We start from the raw sequence: 25,398 nt of genomic DNA, 5'->3' as shown, positions 1-25,398 counted from the left end.
ACCAGGTGCCTTGCTAAAATAAAAAGGTGGCTAAGATGAATATGCAGGTTGTGATGAAATAACAGAAATTAATTTCATGAAGAATTTCCAGAGACGTCTTGAATTTCAGATTTGATGTATTTATTGATTCAAAGTGATTTACTGTGGAACCACTTTGAACAATCATCTTTCCCAAGGCTGATACTCTCCATTTTAGTTACACTGCTAGCCATGTGTGAGTTAATGGTTTACACTTTTTTTCTCATGTTTCTTTTTAGTCATTAGCACAGATTGATTGCATCAATATTTCCCCAATTATTTTGAACTTCAGAATACATATTGCCCAGAAAGCAGTGTGTCCTGTACTGCTCTCTCAGTTGTCAATGCTTGATTTCTTCTGTAGTTGGTTTCCATGTATGGATGTTAATGCTTTGATTTTAAAAATTAATCATGCTGGGTAGGTGAAAGCTGAATGAAATTGGGTATTTCCCAAAGGTCAAACATATCTCTGAGCAGAAAATCTCTATATTGCAGGTCCTATGCTGTCTCCCCGGCATACTATTGTTGCCCTACTACCAAGTCCTGAAAGCAAACAGTCGTGGCTCTTGAGATTAAACAACTTAAATAACCTGGTAGTTTGAGCATCCTGCTGATCCTTCTAATTTGTCTGTTCACGTTACCCAGGTTGTGATAATTTCCATAGCTTTTCAATTTAGCTCAGATGAGTGCTAGTGTAAGTTAGCTTGCAAAATTCTGCAGAAGACATTCCTGAGAGAGGACCTGAAAGAATGAACTACCACAGCTCTGGGGACACCTCTGTCCTGCTGCAGGCTTTACGCGTCTGATTTTCAGACGTAGTGAGCAGTCAGGGCTCAGTGTCGACCCCGTGGATGCTGAGTTCCAGCAAGCTTTTACTGCCTTGGTCTGAAACTGACTCAAACGGGAGCAACATGACCACCCCTATGGATTAAACGCTGCAGCGTAATGCAACAGTGAATTAATTGAAGCGACCCTGTCTGTGGAGGGCCACACAACCAGTCCTGCTGAGTTCACTGGGACTCCCATGAGTGCACTCCACAGAACTTCTCAGGCCCGGTTGTAAGTGACAGTAAGTCAGAACTGCTCATAATCTAGGAATATCTTAGGGTTTTGATAAACTTGGCATCTTAGGTGCACTGCTGCAGTCCATGTGGTTCAACCTGGAATACTGTGTCCAGTTTTGGGCCCCTCAATACAAGAAAGACATTGAGGTGCTGGAGCGTGTTCAGAGAAGGGCAGTGAAGCTGGTGAAGGGTCTGGAGCACAGGGCTGATGGGGAGCAGCTGAGGGAACTGGGGTTGTTCAGTCTGGAGGAGGCTGAGGGGAGACCTTATCGCTCTCTACAACCACCTGAAAGGAGGTTGTAGTGAGGGGGGTGTTGGTCTCTTCTTCCAAGTAGTTAGCGATAGGACAAGAGGAAATGGGCTCAAGCTGCGTCAGGGGAGGTTTAGGTTGGATATTAGGAAAAATTTCTTCATGGAAAGGGTAGTCAAGCATTGGAACAGGCTGCCCAGAGAGGTGGTGGAGTCACCATCCCTGGAAGTGTTCAAAAAACAGGTAGATGTGGCACTTGGGGACATGGTTCAGTAGGCATGGTGGTGTTGGGTTGATGGTTGGACTGATGATCTTAGAGATCCTTTCCAGTCTTAATGATTCCTAGTTTTTACTTTCATTATAAATAATCCAGCCACCAATCCAGGAAACATGAAATTGCTACTCTGCCCTTAATTGGTTTAGTGGTGGACTTGGTAGTGTTAGGTTAGTGGTTGGACTGGATGATCTTAAAGGTCTTTTCCAACCTAAACGATTCTGTGATTCTATGAAGCTCACGTTAAGGATGTGGGTGAGTGCCGAAGCCTTACTCTGCACCCTGTCAGTCAGTCTAAGTCTTGAACCTGACTCTTCCATAGCTCAGTACCTGATCCCACAGCAGGCAGCCACGCACGGCACCCAGCTGGGTGCCCGGGTTCAGGCTTTCTCTGAGGTGGCAGCAGCAGGACCGCAAACCAGGGAACTGAAACCAAACATCTTGACCAAAGAGCATCATACACAAAATGTCTTGTTTTATTATCAACTTCAGAGTTTATTAATTTATCAAACCAGGTCAAAGTGATACAACAAGTACATAAATAAGTACCGTAACAGACAGACATCCCATGAAGAGAATGAAAAACATGACACTATGTATTTTGTTGTCTTAAGTGACCAGAAACTGGAAAAACGCAACACTGCATTTTACTAAGTGATGCTTATGATTTTTTTTTTGCTTTTCTTAAAAAGTGTTTATTATAAAATAAATACACAATCTGGATTCTACCTGTCCTGTCACAAATACAAAAAGCTGATTGCCTTCTTCTTCTTCTTCTTAAAAATAAAAATTACGAACACTGTACACTTTCCACTTAAGTCTTTTTTCACCAGCTACTGCTACAAACAGACGACGCCCGTGAGGTGAGAAATCAACTGCTGGTCTTCCCACCAGATCGCTACGGTTCCTCAGAACCTCTTCCTTACAACGCCTTCACCAAGGGAACGATAAGGTTAACTCATGCTTTATTAGAAGATTTATAATAAAATTCGGCACTTCTGCAGCACATTTCGACCCCGCAGATGCCACAAGCGGCGGGCGCTGCCGATGCCCCACGGCTGCTTGCAGAGCCAGGCTGCAGTGACCTCTGGCGCAGCGAGGCCGCAGGGTGTGGCGCCGCCGAGCAGACAGCGGGGCAGGGTCTGTGGCGGCACAGGCCGCAGTCCGGCGGAAGGGTGGCACAGGCCGCAGTCGGTCTGTGGCGGCAGAGGCCACAGTCGGTCTGTGGCGGCACAGGCCGCAGCCCGGCGGAAGGGCGGCACAGGCCGCAGTCGGTCTGTGGCGGCAGAGGCCACAGTCGGTCTGTGGCGGCACAGGCTGCAGTCCGGCGGAAGGGCGGCACAGGCCGCAGTCGGTCTGTGGCGGCACAGGCCGCAGCCCGGCAGAAGGGCGGCACAGGCCGCAGCCCGGCGGAAGGGCGGCACAGGCCGCAGTCGGTCTGTGGCGGCACAGGCCGCAGCCCGGCAGAAGGGCGGCACAGGCCGCAGTCCGGCGGAAGGGCGGCACAGGCCGCAGTCAGTCTCTGGCGGCACAGGCCGCAGTCCGGCGGAAGGGCAGCGGGCAGCTCGCCCAGCTCTGCTTTTACAGGGCTTGGAACGGCCCGCTGCTAGCGCCGGCTGTGTGCCGCGTCGTGCCGTCGGTGCTGCCAGCTGCCCTGGCCAGGCGCTGGCAGTGGGGTCCCCCCTGAGGAGAGCTGCGGAGCTGCCCCGTGCCGGACGCGGCCGGTTCCAGCCGGTTCCGGCCGGTTCCAGCGGCCCCAGCGCAGGGCCCGGCTGAGCCCCTCGGCGAGGCTGGCGGCACCTCGGGGACGCTGTATTTGGGAAAGGGCAAAACGCTGCTGGTCCGTGAGGGGAAAAATGAGAGAAACAGCCCCACGCGGCCGGGCCCGGGCAGGAAGAGGCGCTGCCGGCCCCGGCAGAGCCCGCCCTGGCCGGGCAGGGCCCAGGGATCTCCCTGCAGCCCACGGAGGCTTGGAAAGAGACCCCCGTGGTTCTTACTGCTGCCAGGTGAGTAAGCCGTTCCCTTGCTGGAGGAGCTCCCTTTTCGCTGTTTTCCTGTTATGCGGAGGACCGTGTTGAGTGCTTGCTAGGGAGGGAAGTACTCCCAAATACTATCTGCTCCGTGTCCACGCCTAGGGACAAGGGAGTGGTTATATACAGGCCAGATCGCTAAGGATAAGGACCAGAGATCACCGTCTGCGTATTCTCCGAATTCCCTTCGTTGAGAGCCCAGCATTCCATCCCTCCTGTGCTGCAGGCAGCACAGGCAGGGCCTGGGTGCCACGGAGCAGCCTGGCCCCGAGGCCGGCGCTGGCTGCCAGGGTTGGCTGCTCAAGGCGAGGATCCCCTCAGGATGGTGAAGCTCTGCCCGAAACGGGCTTTGGGCGTTCAGCACTGAGCTCTCCCGCACCTTCACCCCTTTAGAAATGGGTACACCCTGGAGTCGTGTCACTGGCAGGATGACAAACCTCAAAATCCCTGCTGTCACCATTGATTTCACTCCCTGTGAAGACCCAGCCCCTGGCTCAGGCCATTTCCATAAGCTTTGTTTCCTAGCATGCGTTTGAACAGCAGTATTCCTGTCTGCTTGTGGAGTAGAAAATGGGAGCAAAAGCAGGCAGAGTCACTTGCTTCTTGGGATTTAATCCAGCATCGCAGCCACAAGGCAGTGAGAAAACTCTTCAGAGAAAACATTTTTTAAATTACACTTTTTCTGCAGATGAGAGACACCTTTCTTAAACACACTGTAGACACTATGCTAAATTTAACAGAATCTCTCAGATTTGTTTTTCACAAAGATAACAGTTTTCACAGAGCTGCTGTGTTCTGAGGGCCAGCTGTAGCTGTTCAGTGTTTGTCATGGGAGAGAGCTGTCCTTGAAGTGTGAGAATTGAGAGGTGACCCTCAGAAAAATGCAGAAGATTAGGTTTGTAACAAATCAGACAAATAAATTAAACACTGTCACAACTCTTAAGGAGTTATTAATTGGGAGGTTTAACTCTCTAGGTGTTTTCAAAGTACTGCAGGTACTTCACCACCTTCTGCCACATCACTTTAGAAGGCAATTTATCAGCCAAGACCATGTGTTAATAGGGCCCAGAAGAATGAAGTTATTAGGGCTGTGATAGGGTGCTAACACTTCACAATTTTTAGAGAAGTGGGTGGAGGATACAGTGAAAACCACTTAAAAGTGAACATTTGCTCAAATTGCTACAAAAATATAGTGATTGCCACTAACACCTGCTGTTCAGTTCATGGACTCGGTTTGCTCAACTACAAGACATCATCCCACAGGCAGGCTGCTTAGGAGTTTGTTAGTTTAAATCTGTTTTTTATGTCTCCAACACAAGTATTGTATCACTTGTATTTTTCCTCCGCTACTAAAAAAATCCGTGAGTCATTTCAATACCAGAAATGGTATAAATTCAGCACAGGAAATAATGCTCTCCATAGCTCCTGCACATTTATGAGGTGTCTTTCTTTTCATTAGTTTGAATAACTTGCCAAATAATAATAATAAAAATGTTCTGTTTTCTCTTTGTAACTTGTAAAGAAATGCAACTCTGGGAAAGTACAGTCTCTCTTTCTCCTTCCCCCACCAGTAATACAGAGCCTCCTAGTCTTTTGGAGGAGATATTTGAACGGTTGACACAGACCACTACACATAAAGCAGCAAATTTGCTGTGCATGATGTGAATAATTACTGCATTATAGTTTTGGGTTTTAGGGCAACTGTTGACTTAAGCAAAATAAGCCTGCAGTCCAGCTGCAGATCCAAGTTTTCATAAGTTTTCTTGTGTTTCTCCCTCCAGTGCTGTCTCCCTTAACAGTGACCCTTTTCAGACTTCTCAAGGTACAAAACCTTTACCAAATCCTCGAGCTCAGTCCTGCACACTCGGCTTTCACACATTTGGCTGATCTGAGCTTCTCCCTCGCTAAATATTTTCCACTGGCCTGAAAACAAAAATACAAAGCAGACAGATACTGACTTAGAAAAGGGCAAAGGGAACTTCGAAGACATTTACAAGCACTCTCCAGACCAACTGATTCACAATGGTCAAAGAGAGAATGTCCAATCCTCCCATGGAAAATATTCAAAGTATCTTACAATCACGTAACATATTCCATGCAAAATGACTTTGTTAGAAATAACAAACAAGGACCGGAGTATTATTACTTTCTTTAATTTAGTAGTACTCTAAGTTGACCCTATTTATTCCACCATTTATGCCGTTGTATACTCTGCTTTATGACAGGGTGATGTGAAAATTTAACTCTGATGGTAAACCAAAGTATTTAAAAGTTGGGAAGCAACAAGTCTAAGTGTTTCATGCACTGTGAACTCTGCCTACCTGTGTGTCATACAAACTGTGTTTGCTGGCTATTAGTATTTCTACGCATTTTTGATACTGTTAATAGAAATGCCCGCTGTCCTGGTAACTAGAATACTGTATTACAGATAACAATGACAAGCTTATGGAAGGCTGACAGCAAAAAATTAGGAATCTTTTTATACGAAAAGCTGCCTGCTTCTCGCTAAGCCTGTATTATCTAGAATATATTATTCCTGGGAAAAATACCTCCTTGGCTAATTAGAGACCTCAGAAAAAATGACAACTTGTGATGCAAAAGAACTGGGAACTAAAAATGTCTATACCTTAATTCAACTATCAAATTAAGTGTCATATCCCAAGCTGGATTAAATACAAAAAAGAAATTGAATCAAGAGTGATAAAAGAATTAAATATCCTTTCAAAAGACAGATTTTAATAATGAAGATATTGTTACGAACATAGGAAAGGCTTCTTTCAAATATGACATATGTATGGAAGAGAACTTCTTTAATCACCTCTGAAGTTTTTCCCTTCTAAATGACTTTCTAAAAAATTGGGGCAACTTAACATGTTACTTAAATAAATCCAAATTGTGCTGCTGTGCTGACATCAGTCATGTTTCAGACTTTTGGCAGTATGGGCAGAAAACAGCCTAGCTTGTATTTTATCAAAATACAGGAGACTAAGATAGCATGGACATGAACTACTCTTACATAAATATTTTAAATTGCTGTATTTTGAATCTTTAAATCTAAACTTATAAAATATTGGAGCCATGTACTGGAGGAAAAATTAGTACATCTGTTTGACTGTGTTGAGTAAAAGAGACTGTTTTTCAAGGCTACGATTATATGGAGAATAGAAACCTGAAGAGGTAAGAATTTTACTTACTAGGGGTTGTCCTTGTTATCTGCTTGAAGTAAGGAAGTTCTTCAAATTCTCTCTTGGACACTTTTTCAACATAGAAGTGGCGCAGAATCCCTTCAGCAAAGAGATGAGAAGTGCTTGTTACTGGAAATGTGCCTGTTGTTCTAAACCTGGGTTGCTGTCCTGCCTTTATGTAGAATTACTGCCATGTCGAGTCACCTTGTGAAATAATCCTTACCAATTACGTGGGTTTTCAGCCTATTGTTTTTTATACTGTTTGCTGCCCCCCTGTTTTTTTGCTACTCCTCTGTAAATCCTTCTGTGGATTTACGATTGCGGAGAGTTTGTGAGGGGTGTGAGAATTTGCCAATTTTTTTCCAACACAGCTGAACCCTTCCCTAGTAAGAATAAATGTAAGATTGCAACAGAAACCAAAATCCCAGTGTCTTGGAGAAAACCAGTATCATTTTGCAGTCAGATACCATTTTGCCTGTCGTGAGCTAGCAGGCAACATCACTGTCAAATCATCACAAGGCTTATGGCTTCTTGAACACACACGGTGGTTATTAAGCATCCGGTCCTCTGTGACTTCTTTTCTGCTCACACTTTGGGCTTGGCTTTGTGCTTTAAAGTGCATTCTAGAGATGTATCGTTTCCGTGTAAAGGGCTGCAGTATATGAGGGTTTCCTATGAGGATCACATGCTTTTTGCTTAAAGTAGATTAAATAGATGGGTTTTTTAGGAGGCTGGAGATAATTTTTATTATACTAGAAGTTCAGGATTTGCAGAAATGCTTGGGCTTCTGAATGCTTTTCTATTTTTTTCTGATTTTACCAGTTAGTCTGGTAAAAGATATTGTTTCCATCCTTAACACGTTTTTTGCCCATATTCTAGACCGTCATGGGTATAGCATCGCTAAGGCAGATAGAGCAGACTGATTTCAATGGAAAGCTTTTTGGTCCATCCTGAATAAGAACCTGCAGGCACTTGGTTCAGACCCTACTACCCATTTCTCTGCAATAAATTACACAGGGTATTTCTGACAACCTGTTTGTCATCGTGCTTTTACTCACAATGAAGGGTAGGAGTTTGCAGAACTAGAGCTGTGTATGTTAGTAATGGTTTCTGTACAGCAAAACTTGAGTATGTTGGAAGTGGCTGTAATAGAGATATCCTAAATAGCCAGAAGAACAGCAGTCTCAAGATGCTTGGATTTGTAAATTGTCCTGGGATTTTAATGGAAGATGACACGCTGTTTAAAGAAAGAACTTGCTCAACTCACCTTTTCTAATTGTCCACACATGTATTTCTATTTGAGGTGGCTTTTCAGTCTCTACTGCAATTTTTCTGATGGTTTCTCCGTCCTCTGTAAAAACGGATTCATAGACAGGAAATGTCTCTTTCCCACAGAAGTAATCCTTGTTGTCAAAGGTTTGACTTGGCACTTCTTCTGTTTAAAAAAAAAGCCCAAAACACATACTACAGCTGCAATCAAGTCCTCCAGAACTTACTTGGCACCGATAGCCAAGCAGGTTTAGTTTAAAAGTAGAATTTTCATTTGTATGGCCACTCAAATCCATCTCCAGCTAAGCCCCAGACATTTAATAGTGTTCTATTCTGCTAGATTCTGATGGCCTGTCCATAGTGGCAAGACAGTATTTGTATTTATAATCCAATTTTGTAACAAAATGAGCTCTGTAAAACCAGGTGGTCTGTGAGACTCCTCACAATTTTTGAACCTGTTGTCCACTTTTCAAGCATATTTGAAATAATGGTAGAAGTCTCAGAGGTAATAAAATAACTAAATGGAAATTGGTGGTTGGACAGAGTGAAGAGACCCAAATTAATGCATTGCTGAGGAAAAGGGCATGTAGAACCTACAAGGTTTGCATTTTGCTTGGCAGCAGCCAGCTGGCCAGTGCAAGCCTGGGCTAGCCACAGTGCACATTATCTCTTGCCCACCTGGTAAAGTTGTAGAGCATAGAAGTAGAAATTGTAATTATTCTGTTGGTAATTGGAAGTTGGACAAGAATGTAAGATGATGCAACTCAGAAACTCGGAGACTGCTGTTTGTGGAAAAGCCTAATAATTAATACATCTCCACACATGCAAGACAGACTGCAGGAAGAGGTTCAGCTTTCTTAAAAATTGGCACATAGAATCTCAACGAAAGAGACAGTAACTCTTTTTGCTATTAAGTTTTCTATTGAAGCCTGTTAGTCAGATTTTCCTGACTGTTCTCATCTCAGATGAGCCCAGTGTGGATCTCTGATTCACAAGTATCCAAAAAGATGTAGATACACACCTCCTGTCTGCCCACTGCCACTGCATCGTGCTTTTTCCCAGTAAGCAAGGCCAGCAAGAGAAAATGGGAAGCGTACATTCTGTGAGGGATTTCTATATACGACTGAACAACTCATTTCCTCAGAGCATTTCTGCCCAATGCATCACCAGACAAACATAGAAATGGGCCGTACAGATTAGAAAAGAAGTTAAAGGCACAGAAGGGAACTGGACACTCCTTTAGCCTTTATAGCATATGCAGCATGGCTGCTCATTTGGCAGACCATCAGCAGATTCATCTTAGCAGGTTTTTCACTAGTTGTAGGCATTGATTTTAGTGAGTAATGTCTGCGTAAGTTTAATCATTAGTGCAGCATAGAAACAATGCTAAATTTGTGGTAAGTTAGTATTTATAACTGACACCAATCAGTTTATAATCAGGGGTTTTGAATCCTTATGGTACATTTTAAAAAGCAGAAATGATATTATCTCCATGCAAATTTCACAAGCTAGAAAATGATTTGAAGGTTCTGTGGGCACTGCAGTGGGGGAAGGATGGGAGAGTCTTTTGACAGTAATGAACTTTCTGTGTACATTTCTGTAATATTCTCTTTGGAAATGAGCATCAGGAAGTCATGCCAACAGTAGAGAGAAAGGCAGTGACTGATCAGAATGTGTGTGTCCCCGGCAGGCAGCCCCCCCATGGGAGGAAGAGCAGTGAAGAGCAGGGCTGGCCAGGCAGCTCTGCCCATCTCATGCTGAGACCTCTGTGCACACATTAGAACCTCGCGCACAGCTACTGCTATTTTCATCAGATCTTATTGTGACCAGAAGGCTTGAGCCAAGCCCCTTAACATGCACAGCAAAAAGGTGGTCTGTGATCAACTTTGTTTTACCTGGACAGACTTTACAGCATTTTCCTTCTACTTTCTGAGGGTATTTGCAGGGATATTGTTCTGGACAATGAATTTTCTTACATTCTTGTTTGGTGATGTTGCAGGTGCACAACACACACTCTACGATTCCAAAGGCCCGGAGATTAGGATGCCAAGATTCACCATGTGAGTATGTTTTGCCATTGGAAACACAAACTACAAAAGAAGAGAAAAGGACGAAAAAGTACAACTGGAAAAGGTACGTTCACTGGCTACCTCTCTATGCATATTCATTTGATTCATGCACATTTGTTTAAAGCAGTGTCTCTGTACAAAATCTGTTAGTGTCTCCAGCCCATTTCTCTGCTTGTTAATTTTAACTTGCAGTTTTGCTGCTTAAAATGAGTCTGAGCCTACGAGCACCCTTTTCTGAGCAGTTTTGCCTCGATTCCAACTCTGCTGACGCTGGTGTCCATCACTGTTTCGAGGAGAACAGTGAAGGTGGCCGAGTCAAGTATTTGACTAGCTCCTCTCCAGTGCACGCATTTCAGTCGTGCATCATTAACCAGCTTATAAAACTCACTCCTCCTTCCCTCCTAATCTCAGTCCACATGTGGGATACAGCCTGCTACATTGGCTCTCGCTTCTAGAATTGAACCTGCAGATGACAGGATCACGACATGTGCTACTGAGTCATCTGCACATTTCTTACCATTAGCTGAACACAGCTTTTGCAGTGAGAGCTGTGCTATCAGCAGGATGGATTAGTGCCGCCTAGGCCTTTTATTGCTTTTGCATGAGAGTTCCTGCTACACAACACAGAACAAAGCAAGGGAATGTTGCAAAATGAAGTTTAATGTCCTTTGTGGAAATATATATGTCTATAGGTATATAGAGGCATTTGGGAATCACAAGAAAACATTAAGATGAAAGGATGCACGTGGGACTGAAATTTCATTCCAATAGCATCTAAGCACCTCAGAATATTGATTCATCGGTGCCCTTGGGAGACAGAGAAATACAGCTGACACAAGGAGAGTGGAAAAATCCATGCCTGGTGTAAGCTAGTTTGGGTCATCTGGCAGTTAATGGGAATCATATCACTCTACACCATGTTTGCATTTGTCCTATAAACCTTACTCCTTTCTTTTAAAATATTTTATAAACACAAAGAAAAACGCAAACTAATCCTAACAAAGTGAAAGAAAGGGCACTGCCTGATTTCTAAAAGCAACTAAAGTGAAGCTGGGATAAGTTGTAAATATTTCCCATTCTTCTAATATGCCATCATTTTTATTAATGCCTTTATTTGTAAAATATGGTCCTATTTTGCCTGTAACTTTCAAAAGCTATTTAATTTTTATCTGTAATCTGAAATTTACATCTAACTGGTAACAGATGTGACCAACTGGCTTATACTTTACTGAGTTACTGAGATTTATAGGGAGTGTTCTTTGCAATGTATTGTCTTTCATGGGGTTATGCTATCATTTGGCTTATAATTTACTACTTTTTAACTCTTTCTTAAGACATGTTTTTATTTTAGAGGTAGGAAATTGTTTTGTTTCTCAAATAAAAGCAAATAAAGTGTTATCTGTATACTAAGAACAGGGGAGAAAAAACTATACATGAGAAAACTGGTAAGTACTCAGCTGCTCAGCAGGCTTCTTACATGCTGTAAGTACTTCTTAAATACTGTATTATTAGTTATGCTTATATGGATTTTTTTTTCCCAGCTAGAGTTCTCCAGATCCTTTATGGACATAAATATTTCATGATTTCCCCCTGACAGGGGAAGGGATAATACATGACATTGTGTAGATACATATTCTCTCTGCTTTAAGGGTTTGTTTAGTACAGAACAGTTAAGTAATTACTCTGAGGTAGCAGATGAAGCCTCCAGTAGAAGCCAAAATATGGCAAATAATTTCTAGTTCCCTGATGCCCTGTTTTGAGTGCTCTTCATGTTTAGAATGACAAATCTGTATCCATGCAACTGCACAGTATTTGCATGTCAGGAGAATTGTTGTGTGTTTATTTTTTAACTTGTTGAAATGCGTCTTAAGGGCCATGTGCATTAATTAATAAAACACTTGTTAACTGCACAAGAACAAAAGAAAATACATGGTCAGCATTCCTGTTTCCATCATGGGGATCTCTCAGACACTCTCCAGGCAGCGAGTGTCTGAAGTTGTGGCAGTTACTATATACTGCATCCAGAAATATGCTATTCGTCTGTATGCTCTTTAATTGCTGAAACCAATCAGTTAGAAATTGCTTTGATGATGTCTTCATGTGTGAATTACATGTCAAAGATATTGCACTGCCTGGAGATTCCTGCTCCTAGATTCAGCATAAAACACTGGCATGATCTGAATGTTTTTTCATGCTTGTTCAGGTGGATAATAAAGATCCTATGGCCAACATTCCTTCTGTTAGTTAATACCTTAAAAGATTAGTTGGCCCTAATACAAGGGCTTTTAACTCTTTGTGGGTAGTTTCTAAGTGCATACTGACTGGTAGTTGTGGATAGATGCTGTTCTGAACATGCATTTTTACAGCTATTTCTTTTATGGCTTCTTAGACCTGTTCCTGCAGACCTCTGTTCACTGAGGTACACCCACTGTGGGAACGGAGCGTCCCACCCTTTTTATTCTACAAAACCTGCTGTCCCACTAACTGGAGAATTGGTATTTTCCCTCTATTTTTGTCCTTCCTGTAATGCAGCAGGAAGATGGCATAGTTATGTTTGGATAAGGTTTGCCTTGGTTTGGCTCAAAGTTATGCTGTCCCCATAATGTAGTGTGTCTTATATTATATTATCAAAAGGCACTAAAGGATTCTGAGAGTGAGATTCATTACCTTGGTCAATTTTGCCTCTTTACAGCTCAGGCATCCAGTACCAGCGAATTGCCTATTCTGCCTCTAGTATTAGTCACGGAGGAGGAAAAGCCCAACTAGCTTAAGGTGGGGGAAAGTCATGATATTGTCTTTCTTGAGAATAATTTGCTAAGCCTTGGAGGCAGAAAACCTCTTGATACTATGGCAAAGCTTTATGGTGTGAGATTTGTGGGGCAGTTTAAACATACGCTGTTTACAGCTAGTAAAGTTAGAAAATAGGAGACAGCATAAAGAAAATAACCATGAACAGTTTCCTACTGGACAAGTCACTGTGCAAACAAGTTAGCGAATCTAAAGGCATCGTGGTGTCCTTTATGGCACAAAGTGCTCACTTCCCTGGTAACCACTGCATGTGTGCTCAGAATTACGTAGCACAATCACACGAAGTAATTCAGAGAGCAACACGATCGTGTGGGGCCTTTGCAGAGTGAAATGCACTGTTGTATGTGTAGGCACAACTGATCGCAGTCAAGAGCTGATTTTGTATCCGTAATAGCTTATTGCTTTTTGCCTCCCCGATTTGCATTGGGTCTCTTATACCAGTGTGAATTTCCAAGATTCTGCTGTATATTTTGAAGTGATTGATTCCTGAGCCAGAGTAATACTATAAGAAGTACTTGTCTTTACCTCGTCCGTGCTTATGCTTGTTGTTGATGACGATTTGTACTATTGTTCCTGAAGCTTGCTGGGGATCCGGTAGGACTCCACGGTTAGTCCTGGCATTGGGAAATCGTGGAATGTTGACTACCTGCCTCGCAGAGCTGGGTGACAGGTCATAGTGGGAGCGATGGTATGAGTGTCTCTGAAGACAGAAAGAGAGCAGGAAAGTAAATGTCTCAGTCCAATGAACATGGGGAAAGAGGCTGTACTAGAAGCTTAACACAGGCAACCAGCGTGTTGCCAGTATCATCAAACATCATTGAATGTAATGCATGGCACCATGCTAAATAAAGGCCATACAGGTTTTGCGGATAGTTACCATGGTAATGAAGTCATCTACACGTACGCAGTTGTAACTCATCTCACCAGACTGTATGTGTCAGTGTAGGTGTCTTTATCTAAGTTGGTCATCTGAAGTCCCTAATCAAGTCAATGGACAGAGAGGCAATTTTAGAACCTGACCTGTTGTGGATCTCTACATCATGAGGAGATGAATCACAACCCAAAGTGCCTATTTCACTCCATGTGTTAAAAATGGTGTTCAGAGCCGGATATCTACTTTACTGATACGTACTCTACTTTAATATTAGATGAGAAAAATTGTAAGCCTGTCTAGTTTTCCTCATCAAAATTGCTTTCTACTGGAGCTCCAGTGGCAGAGCACGTCCAGAATGACTCTCCAGCTTCTTGTTTGCTTGCAGCTTTAAACTCTCATGCAAGGCCAGGGTTAGCCTTTCCCAGGCTGAACAGAACCTTACTAGAGTCTGTCTTACAGACTGGGAAGTCTCATTTTATTTGCAAGGGAAAGCAGTAGTAGTAGTAGTGTGCAGTCTGTTTTATAGAGCAAAAACACTGGTTGTTTTCAGAGAATTATTTTCCAAAATACCCACGGGCATGAAGGAATAGTGTATATGACAGCAGTTATTTCATAAGGCACAATTCACTAATCCAAAGACCTGTTGGTTCATGTATTTACGTAGTGCACCCAATGCTTAAAAGCTCTTCGTATTCTCTCCAAATGCTGTTACAAAAATAATTCCTTGAGGAGTAAGTTGTTAATGGATATTCTTAGCCCCAGAGGTAGTGAAGTCCCTAAAGTAAATATATACGTGTGTATATGTCAGCTGGGAAATAAGTGTTCGCACTTACGATTTAAAAGTGATGCTTGCATAGCAAGCAAAATGCTGTAGAATTTTATTCTTATACAGCATATACAACACAGACCAAATCCAGAGCCCGCAGGAGCTCATGGGAGTTTGTAATTCAGTGTTATTCATGAATTCAAGTTGAGTTTATTCAGGGGTTTGCAGAAGTGGAAGAAACTTATTTTGGGGTAGATTCACAGAACCCAGGATGAAGCAGTAGATATTCAGGCCTGTTATCATCCTTTTCTCATTTTTCCCCAGTGTGATGGCATGCACATCACAGCAGGAGTATATGTCTTTGAATTGTAGGTCACACTTACGGCTTCCCTGTTGGCTGGCTGCCGGAAGATATCTCCGTCGGAATGTTCCCATGATAATTCTCCATCTCCTGTACATGAAGCAGAGCAGTATCAGTTAGGGGAATAATTGTGCAACACCTTGGGAGATACTTAGGGGAATGTCTCATCCAGCTTTACAGCTGGATTTAGGGTGGAGGTTGCATCAGCGTGTAGAAGTGTCAGTCTGTAGTCTGACTTTATTGTACTAGATTCTGTAAAGACCAAGAAGAAGATCCCTTCCCAAACATTATGCAAACTCAGGATTAAGATTTACTATCAGATTTATGCGGCTTAACAACACGCTATGGGCAAGGTAATTCCAGCAACCATTTGCTATGTGATTTCAGGCAAAGGTGGGGACGCATGACTTAGCTTAGCTCAAAGGGAAAGGCTAAATTGTGTGACCTTCCATCTGCTGTGGGCTGAGGGAACCCACAACCACAGTTACTGTTGCTCAGCTAACATGCAACTTGACTGAGAATTGAATGCCGAATTACATTTTTGTAGTCAGCTCTGAAGTGTGGCCATTAATAAATAACATTGTATCACATATCAAGAAAAAGTAAGCCATACTTTGTCCTGCAAATTTCCTGTCCCCATATCTATATGGTTGTTTTTTCCCTCTTATTTATGCTTCTTTTAATAAAAATTGCTAAGTCACAGTTCACCCCCAGGTATGATTATGAACCAGGGAGGTGCTTTCATCTGTTTGTCGAAGATAGACTGCTTCATAAATAGAAGTGATGGCCATGCTCCGTGCATGACTCGTTAGACACAAACCAGCAACTCCTCCAGGAAGCCAGGCACATGCAGTGAGCTATGGCAGGATGTATGAGAAGTTGGCCAAGACCGGATCCCATCTAAGCTCATAGGACCCTATATTTGTATGTAGAGAGTATGAAATGTTCAGCACCACTTTTTTGAATCAGGCCAATAAAAGTGCTACAGAATAAGGCTCATAGCACTAAGGACACTCAAAGTAAGGACATTCTGACTTGTCTTTTAAAAGAGAAAAGGTTTTGCTAGAGCATTTGCAATTTGTGCAGGTGATGCAGAAATAATGAATGCTTTTGAGAATCAGTGTGAGGGACTTGCAAAGCCAGTTACTCACAGGCAAACATGATTCATGGAAAGGAAAGTTGGAAAGAAGAGCCCTCAGTTTGTGTTCAGTAGCACCCAGCTGTTTTCTTTGTAAGACAACTTCATAAATACAAACATAACTAAGCATAAGCTACGGTGGAAATTAGAGCAGGGAATAATCAGTTCAGGCTAGAGAAAGACTGTGGCTTTAAGAAGTTTTTAGAGACGTATTTAGAGGTGTTCCTTGATAGACAAGCCATGGAACTTGAACTGATACCTGTTTCTCGGAACACTTGTACAAGAACAGGAGAAATCACTTAGTGTGGAGAGGAGCTTGGAATTTCTCCCAGCCTTGGAATTCAGGTACAGGTACAGATGACACTACTTTGCTAGCGGCTCAAAGCCTAGCTCTAGGTGTGCCCAGCATTGCACCGGAGCGCTGAGCAGCACCACTGCATCATGAGCCTTACATTAATGGCACAGATCACGGGCTCGGGTCCTCAAAGCAAGATAGCTGCTGCAGCAGTAGTAGTGCATGATACTGGCTTGGGAGAGCCAGGGTGCTGCTGCAGGTGTGCCTTCAGTTCTGGAGTTAACTCATCCAGACTTAACCAGATCCATCAGGGATCCACCACCTTAGTGCATACTATGTATTGGCATTTTATCCTCTGTGCAGTTTATGAGAACTTCCCCTTAACTTAAGGGGAAGTTGGATCCTGACATAAATCAGCATCTGAACCATAGTGCTTGGAGCCTTCTCTAGTCAGCAGTAGGGGAATGGATAGGAGATTCAGCAGATTTTAATACATATTGTTAACATATTTGGCTACGCAGGGAGCAGAAACCGACTCTCAGTTTCCTCCCCATAAGCTGTGCTAGATCTTGATGCAAACATTTTGTTTAGGCTTGCCTTTCACAGAATCACAGAGGGGAGATAAAACAGTTTATGCCATACTGAAAAGGACAAAGTTGATTATGAGATAAATGATCATTTTAACGTTTTTAAATAAGAGTAATAGACAGTGGAATACATTAAAAAAAACCTGCATCAGTGGAGACACTGGGTCATCTCTACTGCATAATCCAATTTAATCTCACCTCTCATATGGAAATTCTAATGAACTTGTTTCTCATTAGTGACTCTGGCTGAAGTGACTGATTTCTCCAGTGTAAGGCTAGTTTACAGCATAGCTATGTCTGATACTTCATACTTTGATTTTTGTAACTGGAAGAGGTTGGTTTCAAATACAGATCAAATAACTATCTGGGAACGGATATCAGGAATCAGATGATTAGCAAGGATTTATTTTAATTTACTGTCAGCGTATTATATTTAAAACAGTGTATCCCTAAATTTCACCCTGGGAAGCCAGGACTATCACCTTGCCTGCTTGAGATCAGAAAGCTTTATAAGCAGTTTGCCTGGCAAAATGTTTCAAGATTTGTAAAGATACTGTGGAGTAACATGGCAAAGCAGCACAGAACGAGGAACAACCTCCATGCGCAGAGATCCTCACCCCTGCTCTGACTGAGCTGATGTATTTATGCAGCACATGGCATTGCCCTGGCGAGAGGTTAGTTCAAGTCCTACATGGTGCCACACTTAAGTTAATTACCACTGCATCTCTGCAGGTTAAGTAGCTTAGACAGCTTGCTGCACTGACATGACTACACAGCTTCTATCCAGGAACTTGTTCCTTCAAAGCGTGCTGTACTATCTCTGCATCAGGCTGCATTATTAACCACTGATGCACTCCGAAGTACCCTCTTTACGGCTCAGCCCCTTCACCGCTCAGAGTTTTTGGTCCAGCGTGTGTCCTCAGTAGACCCCTTAGGACAGGGACTGTGGGACTATGCTAGTTTGCGTTTCACAACTCTAGCAGCATAGGCAAAATTATACAACCAACAATATAATACTCCTTATTTTCACCATGCAATAGTACTGAGTTCAAACAAGCGGAATCTCAGAAGGATTCTGGTGTGCAAAGGTGCAAGCAGGAGAGTTTTTCAAAGCAGCCTGGCATCACTGGTATCAACAGAGTGGCAATTCTGAAAACCATACGTACCTTTAGGTGCCGATCTGCATCTTTGAGAACTGGCCACAGGTGCTTAGATACCCTAGAAGTGGTGGTTCAAATGCCACAGTACTAACAGTGAGATAAAATACTGTGCTGGTTTTGACTGGGGTAGAGTTAATTTTTTCCATAGTAGCTGGCATGGGGCCATGGTTTGGCTGTGTGCTGGAAGCAGTGCTGGTAACCCAGGGATGTTTGGTTCCTGCTGAGCAGCGCTGACACCCAGCCAAGGCCGTGGCTGCCTCTCACCCCACCCCAGCCCCGAGCAGCCCGGGGGGCACAAGGAGCTGGGAGGGGACCCGGCCGGGACAGCTGAGCCCAGCTGCCCAAGGCAGAGCCCACACCCTATGGGCCATGCTCAGCACACGGAGCTGGGGGAAGGAGGAGGAAGGGGGGGACGTTGGGAGCGATGGCGTTTGGCTGCCCAAGGCACCGTGACGCGGGATGGAGCCCTGCTCTCCTGGGATGGCTGAGCACCTGCCTGCCCGTGGGAAGGAGGGAATGAATCCTTGGTTTGCTTTGCTTGCGTGCGTGGCTTTTGCTTTACCTGTTAAACTGTCTTTATCTCAACCCACAAGTTTCCTCACTTTTACCCTTCCGATTCTCTCCCCCATCCCACTGTGGGGGAGTGAGCAAGCAGCTCACTGTGGTGCTTAGTTGCTGGCTGGGTTAAACCATGACAAATACATTCAGAAATTCTCAGACATTTAGACGGGCTTTTAGACAGACATTTAGGTTTAGACATTCAGAAAGGCTGGGAAGGCCTCTAGAATCAAGTTCCCCATGTGTACAAGATCTAAAACACAACTGCTAGCAAAATACTGAAGTCACCTGAGTATAGACTGACACCTAATTTAAACTGGAGTAATTGGCCTTACCCTCTGAATTGAAATTCTTGTGTCTTGCATAACTTGAGTGGGTCTGGTAACCTGTCAGATAGAAGCTTGTCTTTTATTGCAAAGCTTTTCTACCCAGAGCAGTGTCAGCTATTTCAATACATCATTTGAAGCCTTGATTTACCTCATTACGGGGATGCAACTTTATCATCAGTGCATTCTCTCCTTGTTTCAGTTTAGGACAACAAAGGTAGCAATGTTATCCTGGTGAAATTCGAAGTTTAATTTTTCAACACGCATTGGATTGTAAGTACATGGGAAACTTGCAGATAGTGTCCTGAGTGACAGTGCTGGTGCACAGACAGGGCTCTGACGGGAAGGAGTAAACGCAGAGCCTGTCCTTCTGTGGTTGTACTCGAACTTACCTCTGCAAACTGGACAGCAGGACTCCGGAACAGAAACTGGGAAAGAGCAGGTTAATTTGGGACAAGTCTTCAACCCACAGTACACATTTCCTTCCTGCCAGTAAAATACAAGGAGAATTTAGAAGGAGTCATCAATTCGTCTGGTACTGTATATGCATTTTTTATGGACATGCTTAAATCTAGTATGTGTGTTTACATAAATGCCACTCTGGTATGCAAAAGCAGAGTATTAGACCAAAGAAAAATCTGAATAGCTTTTTCTAAATTTGTTGTCGCACAAAGGAAGGTCCCTTTCCTTACAAAAATGGGGAAAAGGGAAGAGGTAAAAGTATGTGGGGAGAAGAATGCAATTATTGCAAGCTGAAAATGTACCCAACATTGTTGGTACTAAAATCTCCCTCTGTTGTGTCTTACCACTGAACTGGAGGAATAGCTTAGCAGTAACTGAAAGTCATAAAGCCTGTTCAGTACTTGGCCTGTTAAATTTGTAGTTAATTTAGAATATGATGGTGATTTGATTAGCAGAGGTCCAGAGTTGCCAATACTTGATACTGAAGAGCTGGTTGGATCGAGAGGGATGTTTTGGTTCAGACACTGGCTCTGAAGAGTCACTGGGTGACTGCTCAAACATACTGGCTTTGAACTGGTGACACCTCTGTAGAGGCCCAGTGCCAGTTTACAGAGCTGTCCACTCCCAGCCTGTGGGGCTCTACTTATCACCTCAGTCCAAATGAATTCCATTCCAGTCAGTGGCTTAGTGCTATACTTTCCAGTCAGGCTGAAGTGAAATATTCTGTATATGCCAAGTAGCAATATTGCAGCTACTGCTGCCTCTGCACCGTAAGCTCACTTACAGCAGATGCTTGACAGGGTACGCTTTGTCCACTGTGTTTGAGTCAGAGGTAGCCCGGCATTTACCAGGTACTGCAGACTGGCTCTGAGCACTCTCATGAGTTTCAGCATTAATTCTCAATTCCCAGCCTTTGCTATGTATTGCTTATATTTCAGTGTCATATCTTCCAGAAAGGAGAAATGAAGCATAGACAGAGCAGGACTCTGTCAAATCACGTTACTTACTGAGCAGCTGCACTGGGCACACTGGTTTGCTTGCCTGTTTTGGAAAAGCCCCTCTGCCACAAACATTTCGCCATGGTGGTAGGTGGTGCCATTGTATTCACAGGATTTCCCGGTGATTTTGCTGCTTACTGAGAAAAGGGAGTCTTCTGGAAGCAATGGGAAAGGAACAGTTCATGCAAATGGTCTTGACAACAGGCAATATCACAAATACAGGAGAGGAAAAGCTTCCCTTCTCCCTCATTTCTCTTTATTATGAAAGGACAAGTTTTGTCATGCTACAAAGTGTAAGTGATATTCTCATGCTGCTGTTTGGGTGAACTTTAATAATTCATACTTTGAGTTGACTGTCCTAGTTAATCTTAGGATGTTGATGATCAACGGCAGTGCCAGCCCTGATGGCCGTGTTGCATGCTGCTGTATTTTCTCTTGCTCTGTCTGCTGTAGCATTTGGTATTAGGCTAGATAGGTGCAGTTATGTGGCCACTTGTTATATTTACATGGATTTTGCATGCTTTAATGTAGAAGGCATTAGGTCCTGTATACGCACTATCAATCCCACTCTCAATAGCACTGTTCTAGCATGGTTTCCCCTTTCTTAGTATTGGTATCATTTTATTAATGATTGTAGTGTTGTAGCCCATAGAAGACTTAGTTGCAGGTTAGCAGGTTGTGCCATACATAGAGCATGCATGATGCCGCTTCCATGCTATCCACAGGCACAAACCTACTGGTAGAGGAGCAGTGATACTGATGGTGGAACTGTGTCTAGAGAAAACTATGTACTACCTAAGTGTTTGTTCCTAGTGGCCTTCACAATGTGTTGCTGCTGTTGTTTTCAGAATGGGCAAAACTTGTCAAAGGCAGACTTCAAAAGCCACCCAAAAGCAGATTTTTCTCTTACATGCATTTTGATGTCAGCTGTGCAAATGAGTACATTTTGTTTGCAGAACTTAGTGCATATGACAAAGTGCACGAGATGGTGGTGTCAATTCAACCCTGAAACCTCCTGTTTCAACTCAAGATCACATCGAGTTCTGCACCACATGGGTTAAATTTTCTTCTAAGACATAAAGCTATCCATACCTTATGTTAAAACATCCCCTAGATTGTTTAACTACTAGCAGTTGACAAACTGTGCAAAGGGATTATACTTCACCTATGAAATGTAAGTCACTTGATACCTGTTGGGCAGTGAATCTGGCACGATGCGTTTACATTCACATGAATTTAGCATCTCAGCATGGGAAGAGGCATTTCGAACAAGAGCTCTATGGAAGTAACAGTGGGGTGTTTGTTCTCTGGAGCCCGAATCACTGCAAATTTCTAGGAATGCAGCTGAAATTTCAGTCGCTGGGTTTGGGCTTTCATGTAAAAGAAACCTGACCTGAAAATTCACGTTCTGCTGTAGCCCCTTTCATTATCTATCAGATAAACCTGGGGAGATTTTTTTTGTGAAACTGTGCCACCACAGAATGCACATTTTTCAGCTGGGAGCTCAAGTGAAAGAGCAGTTTTCTGCAGGCACGCACTGGCATTGAACACTGACATTTAGAGTTTTCCATAAAAGCATGGTCCATCAAATCTTAATATTTTGAATGGTAAATGTCAAATCTGGCTGTGGAACATACGTGTACTCTAGTATTTGAGAGTCTAGGGGGTCAGCAAAGAACATTCTGCAGGACAATGGCAGGAGAAGTTAGCCATTTGGGGGTTCTTGCCTGACATTTCATTTCTCTTCAAGAGACAGACATGGTATTTGCACTTCCTCCTTTGAAGCAAATACATCATTATTTCAGTGCAATCAAGGGTGTCTAATGATACCTTTCCAAAATCTTACAAATAGTACAGAGTTTTGACAACACCTGTCCTTGGCATAGAAATGCGGTGGTTTTGGCACTTTCTGTATCGTTTGCTAGTAATACACGTTCTGGAGTGGCAAGATGTATGCCCTAATTAAGACACATCCTTTGAAAGTCATCAGCAAAAAATTCAAGTGACAAATTCAGCTACTGTCCCATTAGGCACAAATACTGGAAAACATGAATAAAGAGGCACTTCTGAGGACTCTGCTACCTCCCGAAACTTACGTCACCATAGTTTCTTGGGCTTTCCGAGAGTCATCTCATGGAAAGCAGAGAGAGAGATTGCCAAACACTTAGTTATCCCCTTGCCCCCTGGGCAATTGGAAGAGCAGTAGAACTGGTAAGAAATGAAAATGAAAGGAGAAATGAGAGAATACAGATGGTTCTTGTCTGGATAGGAGGCCCTGTTCATGGAGACTCTGCAGGACATTGCTGTGCCCATGTGGGATGCCTGTCCAAAAGCAGTGTTTGGCTTGTGGTCTGACATTTGCAAAGACCATTACTTGCATGACTCATCCTGACTCTTCAGAGTATTGGATGAAGAGAATAAATTTTACTGCAGATTTACCTTGGTATGTGCCACATTGCTCAGATTGGTATGAAATCACCAAATGCCTTTAAGCTGTGGCTTCTAAATAAGAGGAGGAGGAGGGTGAAACTTCTATTGCTTGGAAAATGACAGTGGAAAGTTGCAGTAGGTAGTTTTCATCTTAATTTCTTTTAAAGTTACGCCTATAAGAGCTGAATCATAACATGCAGCCCAAAACACATGTATGTCTGCCTGTCTTTGGAATATGAGATGAAATTCTATTGCTATTTTGAAAGTCTTATGTGATGAAATAATTATAAGAAAAGTCAGTTTCAGTTACAGGGAATAAGACCATGGTTTAGGTCCTATGCTGCACATACCCGTGCATATGATTCTCTTTTAGCACATGAAGTGAATGGGCCTATTTGGTTGCATAAACTAAGGTTTAGAAGAAGTTTTCAGATCAAGGCCACATTACTGTTTTTGCAAAAAAATGTATATAGTCATGTATTGGACACAACGTATTGGAGAGTGTGACTGATCCTCTCCAAACACAGCATCTGTCTAAAACTGCAAGGAAGCTTTGTTTATATTGCACATCTAAATACTATACTGTCTGGTGCAGTTTCTCTCTCTGTGTCTTTGCTAATGTGTGACTGACTTTCTACAACTAGGACTTGCCTTGGTTTCTTTTCTAGTGCTCTTTAAATCATGGCTAATTAGAGGAGTTCGGACTCCCTCATGATATCATATTCTCCTGTAGAATGTGAAATTAGAGATATTGTGGATTGTTTAATAAGTGCCAGGTTTGAACTTTGAAAAATCTTGGCATGATTATTGATATCAGCATGCATTATTCTGTGCCTTAGTTAAGATATGTTAGAATTAGATTAATTAACTGCAAATATACTGCATTGCTCAAAGCTCTATTTGTAAACCTTGCTTCCTATCAGGATTGTTCCCAAAGCTTTATCTGGCATTTTAATGGTGCTGACTAACATTGCTTTAATTAGCTGCCTCTGTAAAGTACCAGGAAAACCAAACCATCTGTGTGAATCCTTTTAATTAACTGGGTTCAATCTGAGCTTTTCTTTCTGGCATTCATAGCATGTCAGTGGAAGCAACAGAAAACATACAAGGTAAAGATGTTACAGCATCAATCGAAAAGGAAGTATCTTTGTTTCTGTGGTTGGCATTTGTTCTCTAAGGGCTCAGACTTCAGTATAGAAGTTGACAGGTCATGCTTACATTTGCCTGCAATTTTAGTGCGATCAAGATAAGACCATGAGTTAGCAATATAGATAACACTGATTTATCACCGGCATTTGCATTAGATAACAGCAGGGGGCTAAGATGTGCAACCTAGGCTTCACGTGACTTGATATGGATTTGAACTTGCCCTGAAAGTAGCTTTAAAGGTTGAACCTGGCTGAAGAAATCTTTCAGGTTTTACAAACAGGCAACAGAATACAACTGTATCAAAAATGGATTAGCTTCAAAACAATTTTTTAAAAGCAATTGGAGACTATGGTGACTATGCTTGAATTCTTACATCCAAGCATTCCTCTCTTTCCAGACATGGGATTCTGTCCAGCTTCTGTTGTCTACCTAGGCTGTTTTTCACTGGTGTACCGTACACACAAGGTAAATCCTAGCCTCAGTGAAGCCAACAGAAATGTTTCCTTCAGGGTTCAGCCTAGGTGCTTGCTCGAACGCTGCTTTTTAAAAATACATTTGAGATGGATGCTTGTACTAGGAGGAAGTGTTGATCTATATAAACAAGCTTCATATCAATTCAGACCTGTAGCACAGCCTGATAGAAAAGTTCACTATGAACTAGAACTGCGTGTAGGTATAGTTCACGTATTCCATGAACATTCCCTGTCGATTTGACAGGGCGTGTGAAGAAGCAGTGTGGCAAAAAGTTGGCCACAAAGGGATGCCAACTTCGTGTGAAGTGCAGCACTAATGCTTTCCTGATAGTCTGACAAAACAGAGTTAGATATGAATTTGATAAACCACAGACATTTTATGGACATTTTCTGGTTCAGTGGAATCTGCTCCCATTGCAGGTTTTCATGGAAACCTGCCTGGGTTCCTGATGGTCTGCCCGCGACTTGAGGTTTCCAAGGGCCAAGGTTTGAGGGCAGCCGTACTATGTACGCAAACCAGGGATTCCTGGCTTCTGGAGCTTTCCAGTCTCCTGAGAGAAGCAGATGCTGTGTCACATGGATCACAGTTAGTTTTGGAACAAACATCTTTTAGCTTTTTCTGTTTACAACTATTCCTTCCTGGATTGTTATAAAAGCTTGGTCCTGAGATGCTTTACCCTTACTTGGATACGGAGCAGAACAGCATCAGTTATCTGCAACTAATCCCTTGAATAGCTTAGACAAATTCCACAGGCAGTTCCTAGTGTTTGAAACAGTGGTAACTTCTGTAAAAGTATTTATGCGGAGAGAGAGAAAAGCAGTAACTGGCTATAAGCAAACAAGCTTTTTGGGAA

General features: G+C 42.9%; 1 protein-coding gene across 6 annotated transcripts in view; it reads right to left on the bottom strand.

Annotated features, from left to right (window-relative positions):
• Positions 1-5,428: 5,428 nt before the first annotated feature.
• CHRDL1 (chordin like 1) overlaps positions 5,429-25,398 on the bottom strand; it is a 40,175-nt gene continuing 20,205 nt past the window's right edge. The window contains exons 4-12 of one of the 6 annotated variants that reach the window (XM_075720695.1): positions 20,502-20,647; positions 19,425-19,518; positions 14,991-15,058; positions 13,493-13,667; positions 9,976-10,180; positions 9,324-9,334; positions 8,089-8,250; positions 6,831-6,920; positions 5,429-5,559 (exon numbers count right to left, since the gene is read on the bottom strand). In XM_075720695.1, coding sequence (XP_075576810.1) covers positions 5,429-5,559; positions 6,831-6,920; positions 8,089-8,250; positions 9,324-9,334; positions 9,976-10,180; positions 13,493-13,667; positions 14,991-15,058; positions 19,425-19,518; positions 20,502-20,647 — 1,082 coding nt within the window. Of the gene's footprint in view, positions 5,560-6,830; positions 6,921-8,088; positions 8,257-9,323; positions 9,335-9,975; positions 10,181-13,492; positions 13,668-14,990; positions 15,059-19,424; positions 19,519-20,501; positions 20,648-25,398 lie in introns of all 6 variants that reach the window. The other 5 variants (XM_075720696.1, XM_075720698.1, XM_075720700.1 and 2 more) reach the window with 5 other exon arrangements.

The sequence above is a fragment of the Pelecanus crispus genome, chromosome 13, assembly GCF_030463565.1.
Source record: "Pelecanus crispus isolate bPelCri1 chromosome 13, bPelCri1.pri, whole genome shotgun sequence".
NCBI classification, from domain to species: Eukaryota; Metazoa; Chordata; class Aves; order Pelecaniformes; family Pelecanidae; genus Pelecanus; species Pelecanus crispus.
The sequence above is the reverse complement of the archived record's forward strand: the minus strand, read 5'-3'. Positions and strand labels throughout refer to the sequence as shown.